Source organism: Haliotis rufescens, unplaced genomic scaffold (assembly GCF_023055435.1).
Source record: "Haliotis rufescens isolate VD_foot unplaced genomic scaffold, xgHalRufe1.0.p SCAF_5, whole genome shotgun sequence".
Classification (NCBI taxonomy): Eukaryota; Metazoa; Mollusca; class Gastropoda; order Lepetellida; family Haliotidae; genus Haliotis; species Haliotis rufescens.
The window spans coordinates 35,144,241-35,170,402 of record NW_025964223.1 but is presented as its reverse complement, the minus strand read 5'-3'; the positions used below and the strand labels follow the sequence as shown (position 1 = coordinate 35,170,402).

The following is a 26,162-nucleotide window of genomic DNA, read 5'->3' as shown; positions in this document are numbered from 1 at the left end:
CTGTGTCTAAAGTGGCCCACCTGTCGCAGAGCTGCCTCCCATTACGATGTCTTCAGGTGCTCTGTTTTTAGCAGTAATGTGCTGATCAGTGACATCACCCCTTCCATTCAGCTTGTTGAAACATGCTTTTCCTCAACAAGACCTCAAACAGCTCTTTTTCTCTGTCAAGAACAAGCAGTAAGTGCATTAAGGAGTAATGCAGGATAAGTATACACATATAAAAAACATCTAGGATTTTACTAGGTTTGTGTTTAACATCCACCTCGTACATTTTGTTTTTTAAGTTTTCACTATGTTTTACAGAGACTCCATGTGTAAGTTCTGGTGTATGATTGCATGGCTGTAGGTTTCAGCATACCTGAACCAAGGTTGAGCTCTTGATGATTTGGGATTTTTCTTGTTTTGTTTTCATGAATTTTCATGATGTGGGATTTTGACAAATACTGAACAGCATAATTTTTTCTTCACTGGACTGAAGGTATCCATGACAATGAACAAAAAGTGGGGCATAAGTGGCCAAATCTATTTCCGATTTTGCACAGACCAGGGGAGATGACTCGTTTCATTTCTGATATACACAAAGAAAAAAGTTAAGCACACCCCTATTTCTGAACCATGACAAATGGCAAAAATCATGCCATGGGATGACTGACCACAGGAGCTGGGCGACAAATAAAGAAGATATTGGTGAGTTGTGATTGAAATTTACTTACAAAAACATCATGGTAATACAGGTATTGTTTTTGACCTAAGACAATACCAAAAAAAGTATGGAGCTGCAGGATTAAATATATGAGTTACGTTTGATTCTTTCATGTGAAAAAGTTCCTTAAAGTCTCTACTTGACATGACACGTGAAACAGATCAGTAGCAGGTATAACCGGAACTTGCCGGATGACACATTCAATTCTACGTCTCATGCTTCCAGACACGTTGGATCTGTTGATGGGTCAACAACAACCACTCCTGATGCAATGCTGCTTCCAATTGGCGTAAATCTTGTACAGGAGGATCTCGTGCCTGTATGCGCCAACCCAGAATATCCCAAACATGTTAAAGAGGTTTCAAATCTGGGCTCATTACTGGCCAGGGTAGAGTCGTTATTGCATTGGCCCTCATGTAATCCACGACTGCATGCGAACGATGGCATTGTCATCCATGTACTGAGGTCGAGTAGCAAGAGGGTGGTTGTCAAAATGAGGAACGACGACTGGCCTCAAAATGTCCTGGATGTACTGAGCCCTGTTAAGCTGACCCTTATGGTGACCAAATCCAACCTGCAATCATGAGAGATACACCCCCAAACCATTACCGAGCCCTCGCCGTATGCAACAGTCGGTTTAATGTTCCTGGGGGTGTAGGCAGTGTTCCATTGCCTCTAAACTCTCATTCTTCAATCAGTGATGTTGAGCAGAAAGTGACTTTGGTCTGACCAATGGATCCGTCTCCAAGTTTTCAGATTCCAGTTCTGTCGCGCTATACACCATGCTAAACGAGCAGCCTTGTGGTGATCTCTCAACCAGGGATGCTTTATAACTCGTCCAGCGCTCAGTCCTGTTGTTTTCAGCCGGTTCCTGACTGTTCTGGTGCTGAAACGACAATTGGGCAACAGCAGCTGTTTCAGACGAGTACTTGTTAAAAAGACTTCTCGGCATATGTCTTCGTGCTGTGTTGTCACAGGAGGTCTTCCAGATCTGGGATGGTCCTGTACATCACCGGTCTGAGCATGTTTCTCGACTAAACGGCTTACGACAGTGTGGGGATTATTTGCCATCTTGTGGCGTTTGATAATCGCCTTCGTGCCATGGTCACACAATGTCATGGAATAACTGTTTAAAACCGAGCTTAAGAAAGCAATCTTAACGTTAAGATATACTGCTTTTTGAGATACTCGAGGGTAGCATGCTGCACTGGCATACCATGCATGGCACGTGAGCTTTCGTCACGCATGACTGACTACATAATCTCAAGAAAACATAATTCTTCCCGTAATTTTACCTGTCATGACTGTTACAAATATTGGGACCAAACAATAATGAAATATATTAGGGTGTGCTTAACTTTTTCCTTTGTGTATATATTAAAGGTTAATCTTGATTTGACCTTTGTGTTTTGACCATCTGCTCTTCAATTGTCTCAAATGCATTCTTGGGTCTGTAACCATCATCTACTCAGAACCCAGTCGACCACTGAAGCTTCATATGCTTGATCTCAACAATGCCACGCCAGTTAGTGGAGGGGCTTAGGACATAGGTTCTATGTTCTAGTTAGTAGTAGGACTCATGACATAGGTTCTATGTTCTAGTTAGTAGCAGGACACAGGACAGAGATTCTATGTTCAGTTAGTAGCCACACTCAGGACATAGGTTCTATGTTCAGTTAGTAGCCACACTCAGGACAGAGATTCTATGTTCAGTTAGTAGCCACACTCAGGATATAGGTTCTATGTTCAGTTAGTAGCCACACTCAGGACAGAGATTCTATGTTCAGTTAGTAGCCACACTCAGGATATAGGTTCTATGTTCAGTTAGAAGCATGACTCAGGACATAGGTTCTATGTTCAGTTAGAAGCATGACTCAGGACATAGGTTCTATGTTCGGTTAGTAGCCACACTCAGGACATAGGTTCTATGTTCCGTTAGTAGCAGGACACAGGACAGAGATTCTATGTTCAGTAAGTAGCCACTCTCAGGACATAGGTTCTATGTTCTAGTTATTAGCAGGACTCATGACATAGGTTCTATGTTCTAGTTAGTAGTAGGACTCATGACATAGGTCTATGTTCTAGTTAGTAGCAGGACTAAGGACAAAGGTTCTATGTTCTAGTTAGTAGCAGGACTCAGGACATAGGTTCTATGTTCAGATAGTAGCGGGACTCAGGATATAGGTTCTATGTTCAGTTAGAAGCATGACTCAGGACATAGGTTCTATGTTCGGTTAGTAGCCACACTCAGGACATAGGTTCTATGTTCAGTTAGTAGCAGGACTCAGGACATAGCCTCTATGTTCAGTTAGTAGCAGGACACAGGACATAGGTTCTATGTTCAGTTAGTAGCAGGTCCCAGGATATAGGTTCTATGTTCAGTTAGTAGCAGGACACAGGACATAGGTTCTATGTTCAGTTGGTAGCATGATTCATGAAATAGGTTCTATGTTCAGTTAGTAGCAGGACACAGGACATAGGTTCTATGTTCAGTTAGTAGCAGGACCCAGGATATAGGTTCTATGTTCAGTTAGTACCAGGGCTCAGGACATTGGTTCTATGTTCAGTTAGTAGAAGGACTCAGGACATAGGTTCTATGTTCAGTTAGTAGCAGGACTCCGGACATAGGTTCTATGTTCAGTTAGTAGCGGGACAAAGGACAGGTTTTAGGTTCAGTTAGTAGCAAAACTCGGGACATAGGTTTTATGTTCTGGTTACTAGCAGGATTAAGGACATAAGTTCTATGTTCAGTTGGTAGCATGACTCAGGACATAGGCTCTATGTTCAGTTAGTAGCAGGACTCAGGACATAGGCTCTATGTTCAGTTAGTAGCAGGACACAGGACATAGGTTCTATGTTTAGTTAGTAGAAGGACTCAGGACATAGGCTCTATGTTCTCTAAGTAGCATGACTCAGGACATTGGTTCTATGTTCAGTTAGTAGAAGGACTCAGGACATAGCTTCTATGTTCAGTTAGTAGCAGGACTCCGGACATAGGTTCTATGTTCAGTTAGTAGCGAGACAAAGGACAGGTTTTATGTTCAGTTAGTAGCAAAACTCAGAAGATAGGTTTTATGTTCTGGTTAGTAGCAGGACTCAGGACATAGGCTCTATGTTCAGTTAGTAGCAGGACACAGGACATAGGTTCTATGTTCAGTTAGTAGCAGGACCCAGGATAAAGGTTCTATGTTCAGTTAGTAGGAGGACTCAGGACATAGGTTCTATGTTTAATTAGTAGCATGACTCAGGACATATGTTCTATGTCCAGTTGGTAGCATGACTCAGGACATTGGTTCTATGTTCAGTTAGTAACAGGACTCAGGACATAGGTTCTCTGTTCAGAAAGTAACATGACTCAGGGCATAGGTTCTATGTTCAGTTAGTAGCAGGACTCAGGGCATAGGTTCTATATTCAGTTAGTAGCAGGGCTAAGGAAATAGGCTCTATGTTCAGTTAGTAGCATGACTCAGGACATAGGTTCTATGTTAAGGTAGTAGCAGGGCTAAGAAAATAGGTTCCATTTTCAGTTGGTAGTAGGAATCAGGACATAGGTTCTGTGTTCAGTTGGTAGGAGGACTAAGGTCATATGTTCTATGTTCAATTAGTTGCATGACTCAGGACATTGGTTCAATGTTCAGTTGGTTGCATGACTCAGGACATATGTTGGATGTTCAGTTAGTAGCAGGACTCAGGATGTAGGTTCTATGTTCAGTTAGTAGCCACACTCAGGACATTGGTTCTATATTCAGTTAGTAGCAGGACGAAGGACATAGTTTGGATGTTCAGTTAGTAGCAGGACGAAGGACATAGTTTGGATGTTCAGTTAGTAGCAGGATTAAGGACATAAGTTCTATGTTCAGTTGGTAGCATGACTCAGGACATTGGTTCTATGTTCAATTAGTAGCAGGATTCAGGACATAGGTTCTATGTTCAGTTAGTAACAGGACTCAGGACATAGGTTCTCTGTTCAGTAAGTAACATGACTCGCGGCATAGGTTCTATGTTCAGTTAGTAGCAGGACTCAGGACATAGGTTCTATGTTAAGGTAGTAGCAGGACTCAGGGCATAGGTTCTATGTTCAGTTAGTTGCATGACTCAGGACATTGGTTTTATATTCAGTTGGTGGCATGACTCAGGACATATGTTGGATGTTTAGTTAGTAGCAGGACTCAGGACGTAGGTTCTATGTTCAGTTAGTAGCCACACTCAGGACATTGGTTCTATATTCAGTTAGTAGCAGGACGCAAGACATAGGTTCTATGTTCAGTTAGTTGCAGGATTCCGGATATAGGTTCTATGTTCAATTAGTAGCAGGATTCAGGACATAGGTTTTATGTTCAGTTAGTAGCATGACTCAGGGCATAGGTTCTATGTTGAGTTAGTAGCATGACTCAGGGCATAGGTTCTATGTTCAGTTGGTAGCAGGACTCAGGACATAGGCTCTATGTTCATTTAGTAGCATGACTCATGACATAGGTTCTATGTTCAGTTAGTAGAAGGACTCAGGACATAGGCTCTATGTTCTCTAAGTAGCATGACTCAGGACATAGGTTCTATGTTCAGTTAGTAGCAGGACTCAGGACATAGGTTTTATGTTCAGTTAGTAGCAGGACTCCGGACATAGGTTCCATGTTCAGTTGGTAGTAGGACTAAGGTCATATGTTCTATGTTCAGTTAGTTGCATGACTCAGGACATTGGTTCTATGTTCAGTTGGTGGCATGACTCAGGAAATATGTTGGATGTTCAGTTAGTAGCAGGACTCAGGACGTAGGTTCTATGATCAGTTAGTAGCCACACTCAGGACATTGGTTCTATATTCAGTTAGTAGCAGCACGCAGGACATAGTTTGGATGTTCAGTTAGTAGCAGGACTCAGGACATAGGTTCTATGTTCAGTTAGTTGCAGGATTTCGGATATAGGTTCTATGTTCAATTAGTAGCAGAATTCAGGACATAGGTTCTATGTTCAGTTAGTAGAAGGACTCAGAACATAGGTTCTATGTTCAGTTAGTAGCAGGATTCAGAAAGTAGGTTCTATGTTCAGTTAGTAGCAGGACTCGGGAAATAGGTTCTATGTTCAGTTGGTAGCAGGGCTCTGGACATTGGTTCTATGTTCAGTTAGTAGCAGGACTCAGGGCATAGGTTCTATGTTCAGTTAGTTGCATGACTCAGGACATTGGTTTTATATTCAGTTGGTGGCATGACTCAGGACATATGTTGGATGTTTAGTTAGTAGCAGGACTCAGGACGTAGGTTCTATGTTCAGTTAGTAGCCACACTCAGGACATTGGTTCTATATTCAGTTAGTAGCAGGACGCAGGACATAGGTTCTATGTTCAGTTAGTTGCAGGATTCCGGATATAGGTTCTATGTTCAATTAGTAGCAGGATTCAGGACATAGGTTTTATGTTCAGTTAGTAGCATGACTCAGGGCATAGGTTCTATGTTCAGTTAGTAGCATGACTCAGGGCATAGGTTCTATGTTCAGTTGGTAGCAGGACTCAGGACATAGGCTCTATGTTCATTTAGTAGCATGACTCATGACATAGGTTCTATGTTCAGTTAGTAGAAGGACTCAGGACATAGGTTCTATGTTCAGTTAGTAGCAGGACTCCGGACATAGGTTCCATGTTCAGTTGGTAGTAGCACTAAGGTCATATGTTCTATGTTCAGTTAGTTGCATGACTCAGGAGATTGGTTCTATGTTCAGTTGGTGGCATGACTCAGGAAATATGTTGGATGTTCAGTTAGTAGCAGGACTCAGGACGTAGGTTCTATGTTCAGTTAGTAGCCACACTCAGGACATTGGTTTTATATTCAGTTAGTAGCAGCACGCAGGACATAGTTTGGATGTTCAGTTAGTAGCAGGACTCAGGACATAGGTTCTATGTTCAGTTAGTTTCAGGATTCCGGATATAGGTTCTCTGTTCAATTAGTAGCAGGATTCAGGACATAGGTTCTATGTTCAGTTAGTAGAAGGACTCAGAACATAGGTTCTATGTTCAGTTAGTAGCAGGATTCAGGACAGAGGTTCTTTGCTCAGTTAGTAGCAGGGCTCATGACATAGGCTCTATTTTCAGTTAGTAGCATGTCTCAGGAAATAGTTTCTATGTTCAGTTAGTAGCATGACTCAGGATATAGGTTCTATGTTCAGTAAGTAGCATGTCTCAGGACACAGGTTCTATGTTCAGTTAGTAGCAGGGCTCAGGACAGAGGTTCTCTGTTCAGTTAGTAGCAGGATTCAGGAAGTAGGTTCTATGTTCAGTTAGTAGCAGGACTCAGGAAATAGGTTCTATGTTCAGTTGGTAGCAGGGCTCTGGACATTGGTTCTATGTTCAGTTAGTAGCAGGACTCAGGACATAGGCTTTATGTTCAGTTAGTAGCAGGACCCAGGACATAGGTTCTATGTTCAGTTAGTAGCAGGACCCAGGATATAGGTTCTATGTTCAGTTAGTAGCATGACTCAGGGCATAGGTTCTATGTTCAGTTGGTAGCAGGACTCAGGACATAGGCTCTATGTTCAGTTAGTAGCATGACTCATGACATAGGTTCTATGTTCAGTTAGTAGCAGGACTCAGGATATAGGCTCTATGTTCTCTAAGTAGAATGACTCAGGACATTGGTTCTATGTTCAGTTAGTAGAAGACTCAGGACATAGGTTCTATGTTCAGTTAGTAGCAGGACTCCGGACATAGGTTCTATGTTTAGTTAGTAGCGGGACAAAGGACAGGTTTTATGTTCAGTTAGTAGCAAAACTCAAGACATAGGCTCTATGTTCAGTTAGTAGCAGGACACAGGACATAGGTTCTATGTTCAGTTAGTAGCCACACGCAGGACATTGGTTTTATATTCAGTTAGTAGCAGCACGCAGGACATAGTTTGGATGTTCAGTTAGTAGCAGGACTCAGGACATAGGTTCTATGTTCAGTTAGTTTCAGGATTCCGGATATAGGTTCTCTGTTCAATTAGTAGCAGGATTCAGGACATAGGTTCTACGTTCAGTTAGTAGAAGGACTCAGAACATAGGTTCTATGTTCAGTTAGTAGCAGGATTCAGGACATAGGTTCTTTGCTCAGTTAGTAGCAGGGCTCATGACATAGGCTCTATTTTCAGTTAGTAGCATGTCTCAGGAAATAGTTTCTATGTTCAGTTAGTAGCATGACTCAGGATATAGGTTCTATGTTCAGTAAGTAGCATGTCTCAGGACACAGGTTCTATGTTCAGTTAGTAGCAGGGCTCAGGACAGAGGTTCTATGTTCAGTTAGTAGAAGGACCCAGGATATAGGTTCTATGTTCAGTTAGTAGGAGGACTCAGGACATAGGTTCTATGTTTAGTTAGTAGCGGGACAAAGGACAGGTTTTATGTTCAGTTAGTAGCAAAACTCAGGACATAGGCTCTATGTTCAGTTAGTAGCAGGACACAGGACATAGGTTCTATGTTCAGTTAGTAGCAGGACCCAGGATATAGGTTCTATGTTCAGTTAGTAGGAGGACTCAGGACATAGGTTCTATGTTTAATTAGTAGAATGACTCAGGACATAGGTTCTATGTCCAGTTGGTAGCATGACTCAGGAAATAGGTTCTATGTTCAGTTAGTAGCAGGACTCAGGAAATAGGTTCTATGTTCAGTTGGTAGCAGGGCTCTGGACATTGGTTCTATGTTCAGTTAGTAGCAGGACTCAGGACATAGGCTTTATGTTCAGTTAGTAGCAGGACACAGGACATAGGTTCTATGTTCAGTTAGTAGCAGGACCCAGGATATAGGTTCTATGTTCAGTTAGTAGCAAAACTCAGGACATAGGTTTTATGTTCAGTTGGTAGCAGGACTCAGGACATAGGCTCTTTGTTCAGTTGGTAGCATGACTCATGACATAGGTTCTATGTTCAGTTAGTAGAAGGACCCAGGATATAGGTTCTATGTTCAGTTAGTAGGAGGACTCAGGACATAGGTTCTATGTTTAATTAGTAGCATGACTTAGGACATAGGTTCTATGTCCAGTTGGTAGCATGACTCAGGAAATAGGTTCTATGTTCAGTTAGTAACAGGACTCAGGACATAGGTTCTCTGTTCAGTAAGTAACATGACTCGCGGCATAGGTTCTATGTTCAGTTAGTAGCAGGAGTCAGGGCATAGGTTCTATATTCAGTTAGTAGCAGGGCTAAGGAAATAGGCTCTATGTTCAGTTAGTAGCATGACTCAGGACATAGGTTCTATGTTAAGGTAGTAGCAGGGCTAAGGAAATAGGTTCCATGTTCAGTTGGTAGTAGGACTCAGGACATAGGTTCTGTGTTCAGTTGGTAGGAGGACTAAGGTCATATGTTCTATGTTCAGTTAGTTGCATGACTCAGGACATTGGTTCTATGTTCAGTTGGTGGCATGACTCTGGACATATGTTGGATGTTCAGTTAGTAGCAGGACTCAGGATGTAGGTTCTATGTTCAGTTAGTAGCATGACTCAGGACATAGGTTGGATGTTCAGTTAGTAGCATGACTCAGGGCATAGGTTCTATGTTGAGGTAGTAGCAGGACTCAGGATATAGGTTCTATGATCAGTTGGTAGTAAGACTCAGGACATAGGTTCTGTGTTCTGTTGGTAGCAGGACTAAGGACATATGTTCTATAAGCAGTTAGTAGCAGGACTCAGGACATGGGTTCTATGTTCAGTTAGTAGCATGACTCAGGATATAGGTTCTATGTTCAGTTAGTATCATCACTCAGGACATAGGTTCTATGTTCAGTTAGTAGCATGACTCAGGACATAGGTTCTTTGTTCAGTTAGTAGCATGACTCATGACCTAGGTTCTATGTTCAGTTAGTAGAAGGACTCGGGACATATGTTCTATGTTCAGTTAGTAGCAGGATTCAGGACATAGGCTCTATACTCAGTGAGTAGCAGGGCTCATGACATAGGCTCAGTGTTCAGTTATTAGCATGTCTCAGGAAATAGGTTCTATGTTCAGTTAGTAGCAGGACTCAGGACATAGGTTCTATGTTCTGTCAGTAGCATGTCTCAGGACACAGGTTCTATGTTCAGTTAGTAGCAGGACTCAGGACATAGGTTTTCTGTTCAGTTAGTAGCAGGACTCAGGAAGTAGGATCTATGTTCAGGTAGTAGCAGGGCTCTGGACATAGGCTCTATGTTCTAGTTAGTAGCAGGAGTCAGGACATAGGTTCTATGTTCACTTAGTAGTGGGAGTCAGGACATAGGTTCTAGAGTTCAGTTAGTAGCAATACTCAGGACATAGGTTCTCTGTTCAGTTAGTAGCAGGACAAAGGACATAGGTTTTATGTTCAGTTAGTAGCAGATTTCAGGACATAGGTTCTATGCTCAGTTAGTAGCAGGGCTCAGGACATACGTTCTATGTTCAGTTAGTAGCATGTCTCAGGACATAGGTTCTCTGTTCAGTTAGTAGCAGGACTCAGGACATAGGTTCTATGTTCACTAAGTAGAATGTCTAAGGACACAGGTTCTATGTTCAGTTAGTAGCAGGACTCATGATATAGGTCCTATGTTCAGTTAGAAGCTTGACTCAGGGCATAGGTTCTATGTTCAGTTTGTAGCATGTCTGAGGGCATAGGTTCTATGTTCAGTTAGTAGCAGGACTCAGGAAATAGGTTCTATGTTCAGTTAGTAGCAGGGCTCAGGACATAGGTTCTATGTTCACTAAGTAGAATGTCTTAGGACACAGGTTCTATGTTCAGTTAGTAGCAGGACTCATGATATAGGTCCTATGTTCAGTTAGAAGCATGACTCAGGGCATAGGTTCTATGTTCAGTTAGTAGCATGTCTGAGGGCATAGGTTCTATGTTCAGTTAGTAGCAGGACTCAGGAAATAGGTTCTATGTTCAGTTAGTAGCAGGGCTCAGGACAGAGGCTCTATGTTCAGTTAGTAGCATGACTCACGACATAGGTCTTATGTTCAGTTAGCATGACTCAGGGGATAGGTTCTATGTTCAGGTAGAAGAAGGGCTCAGGACATAGGTTCTATGTTCAGTTAGTAGCATGACTCAGGGCATAGGTTCTATGTTCAGTTAGTAGCAGGACTCAGGGCATAGGTTCTATGTTCAGTTAGTAGCAGGACTCCGGAAATAGGTTCTATGTTCAGTTAGTAGCATGACTCAGGACATAGGTCCTATGTTCAGGTAGAAGCAGGGCTCAGGACATAGGTTGGATGTTCAGTTAATAGCATGACTCAGGGCATAGGTTCTATGTTTAGTTAGTAGCATGACTCAGGATATAGGTTCTATGATCAGTTGGTAGTAAGACTCAGGACATAGTTTCTGTGTTCAGTTGGTAGCAGGACTAAGGACATATGTTGTATGTTCAGTTAGTAGCAGGACTCAGGAAAAAGGTTCTATGTTGAGTTAGTAGCATGACTCAGGACAAAGGTCCTATGTTCAGTTAGAAGCATGACTCAGGACATTGGTTCTATGTTCAGGTGATGGCATGACTCAGGACATAGGTTGGATGTTCAGTTAGTAGCATGACTCAGGACATAGGTTCTATGTTCAGTTAGTAGCATGACTCAGGACAATGGTTCTATGTTCAGTTTTTAGCATGACTCAGAATATAGGTTCTATGATGAGTTGGTAGTAGGACTCAGGACATAGTTTCTGTGTTCAGTTGGTAGCAGGACTAAGGACATACGTTCTATGTTCAGTTAGTAGCAGGACTCAGGAGATAGGTTCTATGTTCAATTAGTAGCATGACTCAGGACAAATGTCCTATGTTCAGTTAGTAGCATGACTCAGGAAATAGGTTCCATGTTCAGTTGGTAGTAGGACTCAGGACATACGTTCTATGTTCAGTTAGTAGCAGGACTCAGGATATAGGTTCTATGTTCAGTTAGTAGCATGACTCAGGAGATAGGTTCTATGTTCAGTTAGTAGCATGACTCAGGATATAGGTTCTATGATCAGTTGGAAGTAAGACTCAGGACATAGTTTCTGTGTTCAGTTGGTAGCAGGACTAAGGACATACGTTCTATGTTCAGTTAGTAGCAGGACTCAGGATATAGGTTCTATGTTCAGTTAGTAGCATGACTCAGGAGATAGGTTCTATGTTCAGTTAGTAGCATGACTCAGGATATAGGTTCTATGATCAGTTGGAAGTAAGACTCAGGACATAGTTTCTGTGTTCAGTTGGTAGCAGGACTAAGGACATACGTTCTATGTTCAGTTAGTAGCAGGACTCAGGATATATGTCCTATGTTCAGTTAGTAGCATGACTCAGGACAAAGGTCCTATGTTCAGTTAGTAGCATTACTCAGGACATTGGTTCTATGTTCAGTTGGTAGCATGACTCAGAATATAGGTTCTATGATGAGTTGGTAGTAGGACTCAGGACATAGGTTGGATGTTCAGTTAGTAGCATGACTCAGGACATATGTTCTATGTTCAGTTAGTAGCATGACTCAGGACATTGGATCTATATTCAGTTAATAGCATCTTAGGAGATAGGTTGGATGTTCATTTAGTAGCAGGACTCAGGGCATAGGTTCTATGTTCAGTTAGTAGCATGACTCAGGACATTGGTTCTATGTTCAGTTGGTAGCATGACTCAGAATATAGGTTCTCTGATGAGTTGGTAGTAGGACTCAGGACATAGGTTCTGTGTTCAGTTGGTAGCAGGACTAAGGACATATGTTGTATGTTCAGTTAGTTGCATGACTCAGGACATAGGTTCTATGTTCAGTTAGTAGCATGACTCAGGGCATAGGTTCTATGTTCAGTTAGTAGCAGGACTCAGGAAATAGGTTCTATGTTCAGTTAGTAGCAGGGCTCTGGACATAGGCTCTATGTTCATGGACAACCACATGTGGGGAAGCAGCCATCAAGGAATAGATTAGTGGAGCAGTCACAAATATCTGAACAGCTGATTGCTATTTCTGGCTAATATTATATTTTTAAGCTTATTCTTTCTCATATATCTACATGATTGCTATGTAAATGTTGATCCATAGATGATTGTCGATAGGCATGTCGCTGTAAGTCTGAGTCGGAAGATCAAGATGATCCTGATGTTGATGGTGATCCGATTGGCCTGTAGAGCTACATAGCTTCCGCCATCCCGTGAAGAATCGATCTGATGATCGATATTGATCTGCAGAATCAGAGTGATTGTCTTCAGCAGTACGATGTCAATTCTCCTGCTGATGTTTACAGTTGTGAGACTTATCAGTCTTCTGAGATCAATGTAGATCCTTAGAATCACCTGAATGTTATCCCTCGAAAGTTGATATATCAAGTGTCAATCCTTCGTTTGTTGATCTCTTGAATGTCGCTCCCTCGAATGTCAATCCCTTGAGTGTCGGTCCATTGATTGGCGATCCCTTGATTGGCAATCCCTCGAATGGCAATCCCTTGAATGGTGATCATTTAACTGTTGATGTCAATCCTTGTCACGTGCGCGGTTCTTTCTGTAGGTGAAGCGGAAGGCCAACCTGAGGTGTCGATCTCTGCTAGGGTTGATACTACAGGAGGTGTCTGGAGAGAGACAGTGGTGTGTTATGGGACGGCCTCTTGTATCAGTACTAGGTTATCTTTTGGAGCAGTTGAGGATGACAGGCGACTCTCAGGTGAGGGTCGAGGAGCGCTGGGAGGATTGATCACAGGAGTAGTGGCAACTGCACTGGTGCTGTCTTTTGCCAGGGCTTTGCAATATATCTGTCACCGTAGGTTGAGCAGACATCATCGTAGTTACAGGTGCACAAGTGTCGGTCACCAATTTGCTTTTGGCGGGAACATCGTCATGTAAAAGACTGTCCTCTTCAAAAATAATGAAGTGAGGTTGGCCACAGGGGGTGTTTTGATGATCGTAAAGGGAATGGCTGGCTTGGTCACACTTTTGGGTTTCTTTGATGAAGAAGGCCCATGTTCCTTGTCTCTAGACTTTGATCGTTGATCAACCATGCACTTCTGGACTTTACATAGAGTTATGTATTAATAAGCTTCCTCAGTTAACTGGAAACATTGTGAGCAGCGATGAACTGGTTAACATAAACTACAGCAGTCACAACACAGATGGTGAGGATCAGCTGTAGAAAGAAATGCTCCCTAAAAAAATACAAAAAATCGATTCTCTACTAAAACAAATTCCCATATGTTGGTAAGGAGACAGGGACAGAGAATGATGTGGCAGGGGTAGTCAGGTATTCAAGCCGGGTAGGGTCACAGTGAAAAGGATACCAGTGTGTGACCAATTTGTTTGAGAGGTGATGTTGGGATGTGTTCAAGGGAAATGTCTTAAAAGCTGGAAACTTTGATTTAGGACATTTCCAAATATGGATCAAAGGAGAAAGAAGACATGCATAGTTTGGAATAGGATAAGTATACAAAATATACCATTTAATGTCAAATTTTCAGTAACACATGAAATCTTTATCTCTGCGTATAAAACATTGATGAGCATACTGTAAACAAGCACAATCAAATTTGTAAATCATTACGTCTTGTGATGTTTTATTGCAAATTTCATATTTTCATTGACCAAATTTGTGAACGGCAAAACAAGCACACAAATTCCTACAACTGCTGACCATAACACTGGATGCACAGGAAAGCAGTACCCATGTAAAGGGAAGTAACTGCACACTTTTTGGGATTGCATTATAGTATTGCAGCATTTCACTACTGGGGCCATGTGTTTGTGACATGACATATTTACTGATGTAAAAAAAATATTTTAAATGGAAGTAAAAATTAAACATGTGGTGGACTTTATGATGATGCAGCGGTGTCTGAGAACCAGCATACTGTCCTTTCCCATCCAACAGACCATGTGACACAGGATAACTTACAAGGTGGCTAAAGATTTCACTACAAATAACCTTCAGCCTTTGAGCATGAGGTGGATTTGACTTAAACGTACTGCAAATTATTCTTCAACATGTGGTGCACTTCCAACTTTGATAGTACTTGGTGTTTACTTGCTTCTTACAGTACTATGACCATGGAGGAACTGTTGGAATCCCTGACCAGGAAGGCTAAGCTAGAGAGTGAAGAGGCTCACAGACAATTAATTGCTGCCTTGAATGGACTGGCAGCGTTATGCATCATCAAGGAGGAGGTAGGAGCACTTGCACCATCACTCATGGCCAGGAGGGCTTGGCTTGTTAACAAACAATATTGCAAACCGTCATCATATTTAACCAGCCCAAAACACTTTCAACAAACCATGAAATGAAAACAAAATGACAAAAGACTTTGACACTAAATGATGCCTTAATTGATTTGATTATTCGTAAAAATAAATATGTACAGTCGTGCCTCGTTTATACGGACACTTGCATCATTTCACAATTCGTCCGTATAAAGGAATTTCCGTATAACTGAAACCAGCTTCTTACTGGAAGAGTTACTTCCCGTCAATTATGCAACTCATGACAGATGACAGAGCAAACAGATACATCCACTCAATCTTTATTCAAGACATACACGTTTCAAAATATCTGTCATTAAAATGTCACCAATTGTCGATTTTCCTATGGTATGTCCAAATTCAGTGCCATAATGCTTACTGATGGTTTCCAAACTTGCTGACGGGTGTTTTTCCTTAAACAGACAAATTGCCCTTTTTTCGCGTCGCTTGCGTTTCGCTGGTTGACAGGCCATACTCACAGTTTGAAGTCACAACTTTGACCTCTGACCTCCACAGACGCCATATTTATCGAATGGGATTACATGTACAATAAACAAGCTCGTCTCAAACGTAACTCAGTGTCACTTGGTTAATTGACTTCTCACGAATCAAAGGATTACCACCAGCGGAAGGATTACCACCAGCGGAAGTGTATTGTCCGGGTAAGTGAGTCAATTTCGTGTGCATTTCAGTGTTTTGTGTATGAAAATGACCATCCGGTTCCGGAAACTGAATTTCCGTATATACGGGTAAATTTATATAGTAATTATTTTGTTTTGAATGAAAATCGTCCGTGAACCGAGGTTTCCAGATATCTGAAGTCCATAAAAGCGGGGCATGACTGTATTGACAAGAATATTCAACTAGACAGCCGGGTCAGCTTTTCTAGCCCAATCCAAATGTCACTGGCATTTGGCTAGCGGGCAGGCAGTTATTTCGAACACTGTTCATGAACCTTGTGTCTGCAGGTGAATGTTCTCACCACTGATACAATTTAACATGCATATCTACAGAAGGAAGACTGTTAGCTAACTTAGTTTTGTTGTGTTCGTCTGGTGTTTGCCCAAGTTATCTGTTGAAGCTGACAAGCATGTTTAAACAGTGAGTTTATTCATGAGGTTCCCTATTGCAGACATATCCCTTCCATGGGCTTTAGATAACAAGGTTTATGCCCCTTTATATGTCATCGTTATTCTCAAAAGCATATTTCTGAAACTGCTGGGAATATTTCCCTTGAACACCAAATTTTCAAATGGTTCTGATCCAACTTCAAAACAAATTTTAAGTTTAAAAATATACGCAAAAACTAGTGGCATATCATCAGATGAGGGGAGTCAGCATTTCTCTGGATGCTTCTGCCCCAAATGTAATAAAATTCAACATAGATTTTTATCACCATAAGGGCATTGACATTTTATCATTTTATTTTTATTTTTTAAAATAGATGAAATAATTTAATGGCATGTGTGTTTTTTTACTGAATCTGTTTACTTTCTGAAATGTGGATCAAACAAAGGCCCGTAGTACAAGTACAGTGATTATATTGGGTTTGTGGTACATACAAGTTTAGGTTTTTACAGTACATGGTGTATAAACTTAGCCAAATTCTGTAGAAGCTGGTCATTTTCTGTTGACATTTTGTATACAAGATTTATAAATTGATGGGCAGGACGTATATTTAGATGGAATATAATGATTCCTTAGATCTCTATTATGTGTACAGATAAGAAGGACATGGTATTCGTCTTCAATATTATTACGTTGAAACATTCTACATTATTGGTTCCCATGCAGTGGCGTGAAATTGTTTTTATCCCCCACCCAACAAAGTTGGCGGAGGATATAGAAACAGGCTCCGTCCGTCCGTCCATATGTACGTCATACGTCCGTCAAGTTTCGTTTCCGGAGCATAACTCATAAACTGTTCAATATTTTTTCATCAAACTTTGCAGGTCTGTCAGGTACATGCTGAACTGGTGCCTTTTGCTATTTAGAAATCTTAGAAATTTATATTTTTTACGTTTCCATGGCAACAAGATGGACTTAGGTTCTGTGAGGGTAGGGTTCGTTTCCAGAGCATAACTCATAAACCATTCAATATTTTTTCATCAAACTTGGCAGGTCTGTCAGGTACATGCTGAACTGGTGCTTTTTGCTTTTTAGAAATTTCTATTTTTTTACATTTCCATGGCAGCAAGATGGACTTAGGTTCCAAACTCTTCTTTTATTACAATTTCCATGACAAGTTCCACCTCGGTTAAAAAAGGTTAGGGTTTGTTTAGATTTAATTATGTCATAAATTCTGCAACAGGGGCGGGGGATATAACCATATTAGTGGCAAACTAAACATGACATCATAATAACCACATCAAAATTAAAGTAAGACGAGTTCTATGGATGAACAACTTCTTTTTTACAATTGGTGCGACGTTTCGGTGTAGATCCTAACACCTTTATCAAGCAAGTGATGGATAGGGCTAAACAACATAGGTATATATACACTTATTGACATCTAAGTTGTTACAGTGACTAGTGATGGGCACAGAGAGGTGACTAAGCTAATTGGAAGCCAGTGGATGACTGATGAACACAGAGTATACTAGCAGAGTAAACAAGCTAACTGATGGAGATGATGGAAGCCACTGTATTAATTGGATGGACAAAGGGATTGGGCAATTAGGTGATGGTAAGCAGGCGGGATGTAATAGCCTTGGTCTCTGTTCATTGCTGGCTGGATCCTTTTGATGTGGATGGCTTCTAGGAGTTTCCTGATTTTGTAGTCTGATTGGTTGTTGGCCAGGATCTTGATGTTGTTCCACTGGATGTTGTGATCGGGGTGGGTTTGGGGTGTGGTCGGAGATGGCTGATTTTGAGTCATTTTTTTGTACTGAGGTCTTGTGTTCTTTTATTCTAATGGGTAGGGGCCTGGATGTTTCTCCTACATAGGAGTCGCCACAGTCACATTGTATGTGATATACGGCTCCAGCTGGGTCTTCTTTCTTAGATGTAGGGGGCTTGATTCAGTATTCCAGAGAGGCAGGACAATCCAGAACATCCTCAGCGCCAATGGCAAGCCCCCTACATCTAAGAAAGAAGACCCAGCTGGAGCCGTATATCACATACAATGTGACTGTGGCGACTCCTATGTAGGAGAAACATCCAGGCCCCTACCCATTAGAATAAAAGAACACAAGACCTCAGTACAAAAAAATGACTCAAAATCAGCCATCTCCGACCACACCCAAACCCACCCCGATCACAACATCCAGTGGAACAACATCAAGATCCTGGCCAACAACCAATCAGGCTACAAAATCAGGAAACTCCTAGAAGCCATCCACATCAAAAGGATCCAGCCAGCAATGAACAGAGACCAAGGCTATTACATCCCGCCTGCTTACCATCACCTAATTGCTCAATCCCTTTGTCCATCCAATTAATACAGTGGCTTCCATCATCTCCATCAGTTAGCTTGTTTACTCTGCTAGTATACTCTGTGTTCATCAGTCATCCACTGGCTTCCAATTAGCTTAGTCACCTCTCTGTGCCCATCACTAGTCACTGTAACAACTTAGATGTCAATAAGTGTATATATACCTATGTTGTTTAGCCCTAAAAGCTTAAAGCAGGTTAAGCAATGTACAAAGTGCCTCAAATACAACCACACTGCCTCCCAATGCACATACCGTAAAACTAAATGTAAAAAATGCGCACAAACAGACTGCCCAGGCACATGCACACCCTGGTGCATCCACTGCAAATCCACCCAACACACTTCACTCTCAAACCAATGCCCATACAGACACACACTCACCCAGCAGGCCAACAAACACATAAACATAGACACGGCTAAAATCCAAACACGAAAATTTGCTACACCTGCATCTAAACCACTCCTCCCTACACCACACCCAAACACCATCCCACAAACAAACACCACACCCATAACCGACAGCTCTGTCTGGGGCCCCTACCGAGAAACCGCACCCACCTCACACATACAAGCAGCCACTCAACCAACCACGAACCCTCCCACATCTCACATAGCCAAAACATCAACCCCCGCATGCAAAACAAACCTCAAAATGACCACCACAACACGACCCTCATCCAAGCACCCTACAGCCAATATGGTAACAACGCTCTCCCACAAGCAAGCACAACAACAAAACACAAACACTATGAAATCATCAGCTACACCCATCCCACAAACACCTTCACAATCCTCCACATCACATGCCTCCCCCATGGAAACTCAATCAGCTAAACCTAATCTAACCGATGACGAAGATTTCTCCACTACTGAGGAAACAATAGACACTACTCCAACTAAAACAAACCAAACTCCCCAACCAGCCAACACCCAAAACCTAAACAACCTCACCTTACTCCTAGCATACATGCATAGTCAAAACTCACCAAAAGCTAGCATGAAATCCTTCTACAAAGTAGCTTTCAATCTAAAATTAACCGATCTTCCCTTCTTCCTCTTTAACCTCCATCTAAAAGAACTCACCGAATAAAATAAAAAATAAAAAATAAATCACCAATCACCCGAACCCAATATTCGAAGGACTAAATATTTTTCAGTGGAACGCCAACGGACTCACCTCCCACGGCCATGAACTAAAAACTAAATTTAAACTAAATAAAGGCCCTCACATTGCTTGTATACAGGAAACCAAATTCTCAAAAAAATCCAAATTCACACTACCTAACTACAACTCAGTTAGAACTGACAGAGCTAAACCGAAAACAAGAAGAGCCACAGGAGGACTAATCATATTTATCAGGGAAGATATAAATTACGAAGAAATAAAAATAGACACGCCAAACCTAGAAGCCAACGGCATTAAAATCACATTAAATAACCGAAACATAAACATCATAAATATTTACCACTGGGCGGAACAAAAAGTCCAACCTGAGGATCTAAACAAACTACTCCAAATAAGCGATAAATCTACTATATTCCTAGGAGACTTTAACGCTCACCATCCTACATGGAGCATAGATGATAAAATAGATAATCATGGCAAATTAATCTCCGAATGGATAGAAACAAACGACCTAGTACTCCTTAATAGCAACCAACCCACGAGGTACGATAAGATAAACCAAAAAATGTCGGCTATCGACCTAACCATATGCACCGCAGATCTAGCCCAAAGTACTCAATGGGAAGTGCACGACGTCCCGCTAGGTAGTGACCACTTCCCCATAAACATAACCATAGGAAATACAAACGTACCAATCCAAACAGAAAACCAAGAACCAAAATTCCATTACAATAAAGCTAACTGGGACCAATTCCAAGATATCTGCAACGAAGCTAACCTAAACGAAATAGATAATAATGATCCAGAAACCTATTGTAAAAACCTAACAGACTATATAATAAACGCAGCCAAAACCTCCATCCCCTTCAAAACATCTAAGACAGGCAAACCGACGGTACCATGGTGGAATGAGGAAATAGAACAGACTAGACGAAAACGTAAATCAGCCTTCAATAAAGCAAAACGCGACTACAAATATTTAAACATAGCCCACGAACTAAACCACCAGGTTCAAAAACTAGTCCAAATAGCCAAAAGTAGAGACTGGAAAAAATTCTGCGAAGGTATAAATAACCGTACAGATGCCAGAACGGTCTGGCGCAAAATCCACGCCATCAGAGGCTTAAAACGACATAAAAAAAACCCTAACATTGACAACTCAACCAACCCCGCCCAAAAAGCAAATAATCTCGCCAACCACTTTTCGGCCGTTAGCAGTAACACCAACTTCAGTAAAAAATTCCAAGATAAACTTAAAACAGAAAACAAACCCACAAAAGAACCAAACAATAACAATCTAGAAATAAATCAACCCTACACAATGGAGGAGCTCCTCTACGTAATCCAAAACAGGAAAAAGGGCACAGCCCCAGGATTAGACCTAACTTCTTACCAAATAATTAAAAAACTCCCCCTAAAACTACTCCAGGCACTACTCAAACTATACAATCTCATCTACCTAAACGGACAGGTTCCTACTCCCTGGAAACAGGCCCTAGTCATACCAATCCCTAAACCTAATAAACCAGCTAATCAAGCTAACTCATATAGACCAATATCCCTAACTTCAAACTTATGTAAAGTAATGGAATCAATGGCTAAAAATAGATTACAACATTACTTAACCCAAAATAACATCATAAACCCAGATCAAAGCGGTTTCACTCCTGGCCGCTCAACCCTAGATAACCTCACCCGACTAGAACAAGATATTAAGACAGGACAGCTAAATAAACAATATACCACAGGCATCTTCTTAGACTTCTCTAAAGCTTTCGACATGGTATGGCACGATGGGCTAATACAAAAACTTAAAAAAATAGGACTCAAAGGTCAGATAATAAACTACATCCAGGACTTCCTAAACAATCGTAAAATAACCGTGGGTATAGACCAAACTCTATCGGACCAATGTCCCCTAGAAAATGGTACTCCACAGGGCAGTATCCTCAGCCCCACCCTCTTCAATATAATGATAAACGATCTATTCGAGGGCCTATCTCCTAAAGTAAACACATCAAAATTCGCGGATGATGGAGCCATCTGGATCCGCACTAAAAGCATGAACATGGTCCAAAATTTACTCCAAAAATCTCTTAATAAAATACAACAGTGGGCTGACAAATGGGGCTTCTCCCTTAACTCAGAAAAAACAACAGGAATAGTATTCAAACATAAAAACATGAAACCCGCCTCCCCAATCCTCCAGCTAAACAATCAAACAATCAAATTTCAAAAACAAACCAAATTCTTAGGACTTATTTTCGATGAACATCTCACCTGGGATGCTCACATCCAAAACCTAACAACTAAATGCAGTAAAGACCTAAACACCCTAAGATGCCTAACTGGTTCTAACTGGGGAGCATCCAAAGATACCCTCCTCTCTCTCTACATATCACTAATTAGATCAAAACTAGACTACGGCTGCGCCATATACAACACCCTAAACAACTCTCTATCTAAAAAACTTGACTCAATACAATATCAGGCTCTCAAACTAATTACACGCACCCAACATGGCACCTCCTACACCTCACTTCAGGCCTTAACAGGAGAAATGCCACTAAGTCTACGCAGGGAACAGCTAAGCTTAAATTTCTGGGCCGCGTCCCAATCAAACCCTCTCATCCAAAACTTAATAAACCAAAACATCAGCCCCAAAAACCAAGCTCTAGCTCGTAAACACCCCTTACTTACCCCAATATCCCAAAGAATAACAAACTACCTAAATGAACACCAAATTAAAAATCTTAAACAAAACTGCAAACAATCAAATATCTTCACCCCTAAACTTAAAATACCCAAAATAGACACAACACTAGCTAGCCAAATAAATAAACAAACCGACCCAAACATAGCTAAAACTACCACACTAGCATACATACACGAAAATTGGCCAAATTGGTGTCACATTTACACGGACGGATCCTCAGATCCGACCTCCAAACACACAGGTTTCGGAGTCCATACCACACAACCAACTAAAACCACACAATCCTTCCGACTCCCTTACAACCAATCAATATTCACGGCAGAACTAATGGGCATGGCCTCAGCCCTCCATAATCAAGAATCCAAAAACCACAAAAAAATCCTAATACTTACCGACTCCCTAAGTGGACTGCAAGCCCTCCAAAACAAAAATACCAAAAACCGACCTAAATTAATAAATCGAATACTTAAAAGCTCCAACGACCTAACTAAGGCAGGCAAACAAATAACCTTCTTGTGGATACCCGCCCACGTAGGAATATACGGTAATGAAAACGCCGATAAAGCAGCTAAACTATCCCTCAAAATCCCAGAAATAAGCTTAAACTTACCCATCTCAAAATCAGAAATTAAAAGTGTAAACAAGCAAAAAATCACCAAAAAATGGCATAACCTATATCTAAACTCAAATAGCCAAATCAAAAAAGTGCTCAGCAAACCACTAACCAAACCAAAAATTCTCCATCCATCAAAAAAAATCGACAGAGTAATCACTAAACTCCAAACAGGACACACCAACCTAAATAACCACCTAAAAAAATTTAAAAAACACACTACAGGTAACTGCCCACACTGCAAACAACCAGAAACCCCAGAACACGCACTCATCCACTGCACACACTACCTAACACATCGAACCGCATTACAAACCACCCTCAATCTAAACAAGGCTCTAACTCTAGAAGCAATACTAAACCCACAAAATAAACTAGAAAACTTCAAGGCCTTAGGCGTATTCTTAATCAAAACGGAACTAATAAAACGCATCTAAAAACACAATAACTCACCAAATCAAAATCACATAAACAAACAAACATCCACCATACCCAGCTCCCTTAGTTCTCCTCCCCAATCCCATCGGCATCTATTCCAAATCTCAAAATTCCCAAATTCTATATAAGCAACCCCTAAAACCCCCCTCTTGGGTTGCACAGACCACCTTCGCCCCTTTCGGAAACACATTAAATGGCCTGGCCGGGCCCGTGTGCGAAATACGCATCAGTCGGAAAGCGCACGTTAAATCTCCAAAGTAAGTAAGCCCTATCCATCACTTGCTTGATAAAGGTGTTGGAATCTACACCGAAACGTCGCACCAATTGTAATAAAGAAGTTGTTCATCCATAGAACTCGTCTTACTTTATCACTCCAACTTCTAAATGCCACTCAAAGAAGTCACATCAAAATTGCTATAATACTTTTCTTAATTTTCATGATTTTACAGTGGTCACTAGTCAGATACTTTTCACATAAAAAACGTTATTTATACAGTGAATATGAATATGTACATTTTCATTTTTAATTGAGAACAATCTTTACATCTTTGTTGAACAACTGATAACAAAGGTGTAACATTCCCGACATGCCCAGTCCACGGATAGCCAACACCCAATTGATACAGTGGAATTTTAATTAATGTAGCCCAGTTTTTTTTATTTCTTGAATCACTTGCATTTTCAGCCAGGTAAAATAACATCTGTTAATACTTTCCTGTGAATAGATCACCTGCTTAATAAACATACAACTGTATTACACATTGTGTAATACCAAAGCACGTGCTTATGTACTGTGGGAACAAGTTATACTAACAAGCATTGAAAGCTCTTAACATCTCTTGGCTTATTCAATGACATTGCGTGAGGAGATGATAGATCACTGTGATAAGCTTATGCACACTCAATGACCCCAGCAACCCCATTGCTAGGCTGACGTCACATGGCATTGTTTGCCTGGTGGATCTTGCAACAAAATTCCACAAATCATTGAGTATTATGGTGCAGGTTCCGTTCCACAAGGCGATCATATTGTAGCACAATCACAGTCGTAGGTTTATGTTAAAGTATGTGTGTTACGATAACCTTAGCGCCTCTCCTATGGACCAATCAGATTCCACCTCTTGTATCACTTGCATTTGCTTCAAACAAAATGGCGGCGCCCAGTTAAGACGATCTGATAGATAATCAAGATCTATATTGTAATAAAACGGGTCTTACATCTCAAAGTGCATCAACTCACATGAGCACCTTGATTTGAACATGAAAAGAATTGGAAAATATCTGTCGACAACACATGCTTTGTAAATCCTGCAGTCGACTGAAAACTGCATGACAGTTTACGAACTGGATTTGATTTCGTTGCGTGATTGGACTATGCATAGACTCGTTAGTCCAACTACATAATACCAGCCAAGTTAGGCAAGGGTGGAAACTGGACTTTTGTAGTCAGTTAACACTCACTTGCCTCGGGAAGATGTCAAATGCTTGCTGAGACTGTGGTATAAGAAGTAAGATTGTTGACATGTGATCAGAGTGTGGCATTGACCAAGAGCTCAAAGATCCACACCCAAGATGACCAGCATCAGGAAGAGCTTGTGCACCTATTGCAAGGACCTTTCCAAAGAGGAATTTGATAAACTTTAAAAAACTCTAAACTGCCCTAAATTTAAATCAAAGAGAAAGACTAGATTGAGGAATAAAAAGGCATCTCCATTAGCTACTCCAATAGAAAGAGCTAAATTGGATATATGTTCAGCCTGGTAATTTGACCTTCTCAGAGAAACACATAGGCGCAAAGAAGGTAATAAAAAAAAGGGAACCCTGCCTGCCGTTTTGAGGAGAGATTCCGTTCCTCAACCCACCCACCCAAAATAAGGAGCAGGCATCCACCTCTGGTCTTGGGACCTCAGCCCATTGCCAAGGTAGCCCCTCAATGTCTAAGAGAAGCCCCTGAGTCACACTCTATACCACTTAACCCTTTGAGAATGAGTGAATTTTCAAAAACCCGAACATTGTCTGTATCTGCCATGTTTGAAAAGTGCTTTGAGTCCATATTGTGATGGCCATCTTGAAGAATATATAAATATTAATGTATCTTTATTATAAAATGTATAAGTTATGACAGCTTGTAAAAATTAGAAATATTTCCTAAATATTTCCCTGTTGTATTTTTGATGGTTATATGACAGTGCACGAATTATAATGGTAATTGGATATTTTAGTTTGTGCAACAACAACAGTACTTACACGTTCATATTTAATATACCAATTACAGGTCAATCACCTCATTACGTTTATATTCAACACGATTTCTGAACTCTGTCGCCCGAACGTGTTGTTTATGCCGTCTGGATCATGTTACAGTAATTACATCCCACAATGCACTTCTAAACAGTCTGCGCATGCCCAGTAAGACGGACATGACGTCACAGTGTTTACCTTTATTAACCCTGCAGCCCCGCACGAGGCTACTTTCTACATTGTCGCAAGCCACTCAACTGCGTTAAATTTCATCTGCTTCGGTGCTAAATCACGAGTCCAGTCAAGCCATCCGATCTCAGGTTTTGCGATACTCAGCTAACCAAGATTAATAATGGCGGAGCGGAGACATAGACGAGCCAGAAGTCAGCGCAATCGGGTTAATGTTCTCGACTCCGCACAGCCTGAAGAAAATCCGGATAGCCTCGAACCCCGCGCCATTGCTGCCAGTGCCAGTCGTACTACAGGGAGAATCAGCAGTCAACCGTATCTGACCGTGGCCCAGCTACGCAAACAACTGGCAGAGCGGGGCGTGAGGGTCCCAAATAATTGGCCTAGGAAAAGCTTGTTGCAGCTGTTCCAAGAAAACCAGCAACAACGGCCAGCAGCAGCAACGGTGACCTCGTCGGACAGTTATGACCCGAGTGCCATTTCGTCTCCGGCGGCCACACTCCCGGGGGGGGTCGAAGCCAGCATACAGCACAGGAACCCAGATGCCCTCGTTAGCGGGACC

The 26,162-nt window shown here is 41.3% G+C and overlaps 1 protein-coding gene across 3 annotated transcripts in view; it reads left to right on the top strand.

The window, feature by feature from the left end:
- LOC124114713 (E3 ubiquitin-protein ligase SHPRH-like) overlaps window positions 1-26,162 on the top strand; it is a 460,251-nt gene that overhangs the window by 239,674 nt on the left and 194,415 nt on the right. For all 3 annotated transcript variants that reach the window (XM_046475414.2, XM_046475413.2, XM_046475415.2), the window contains one exon: window positions 14,646-14,772. In XM_046475414.2, coding sequence (XP_046331370.2) covers window positions 14,646-14,772 — 127 coding nt within the window. The remainder of the gene's footprint in view (window positions 1-14,645; window positions 14,773-26,162) is intronic.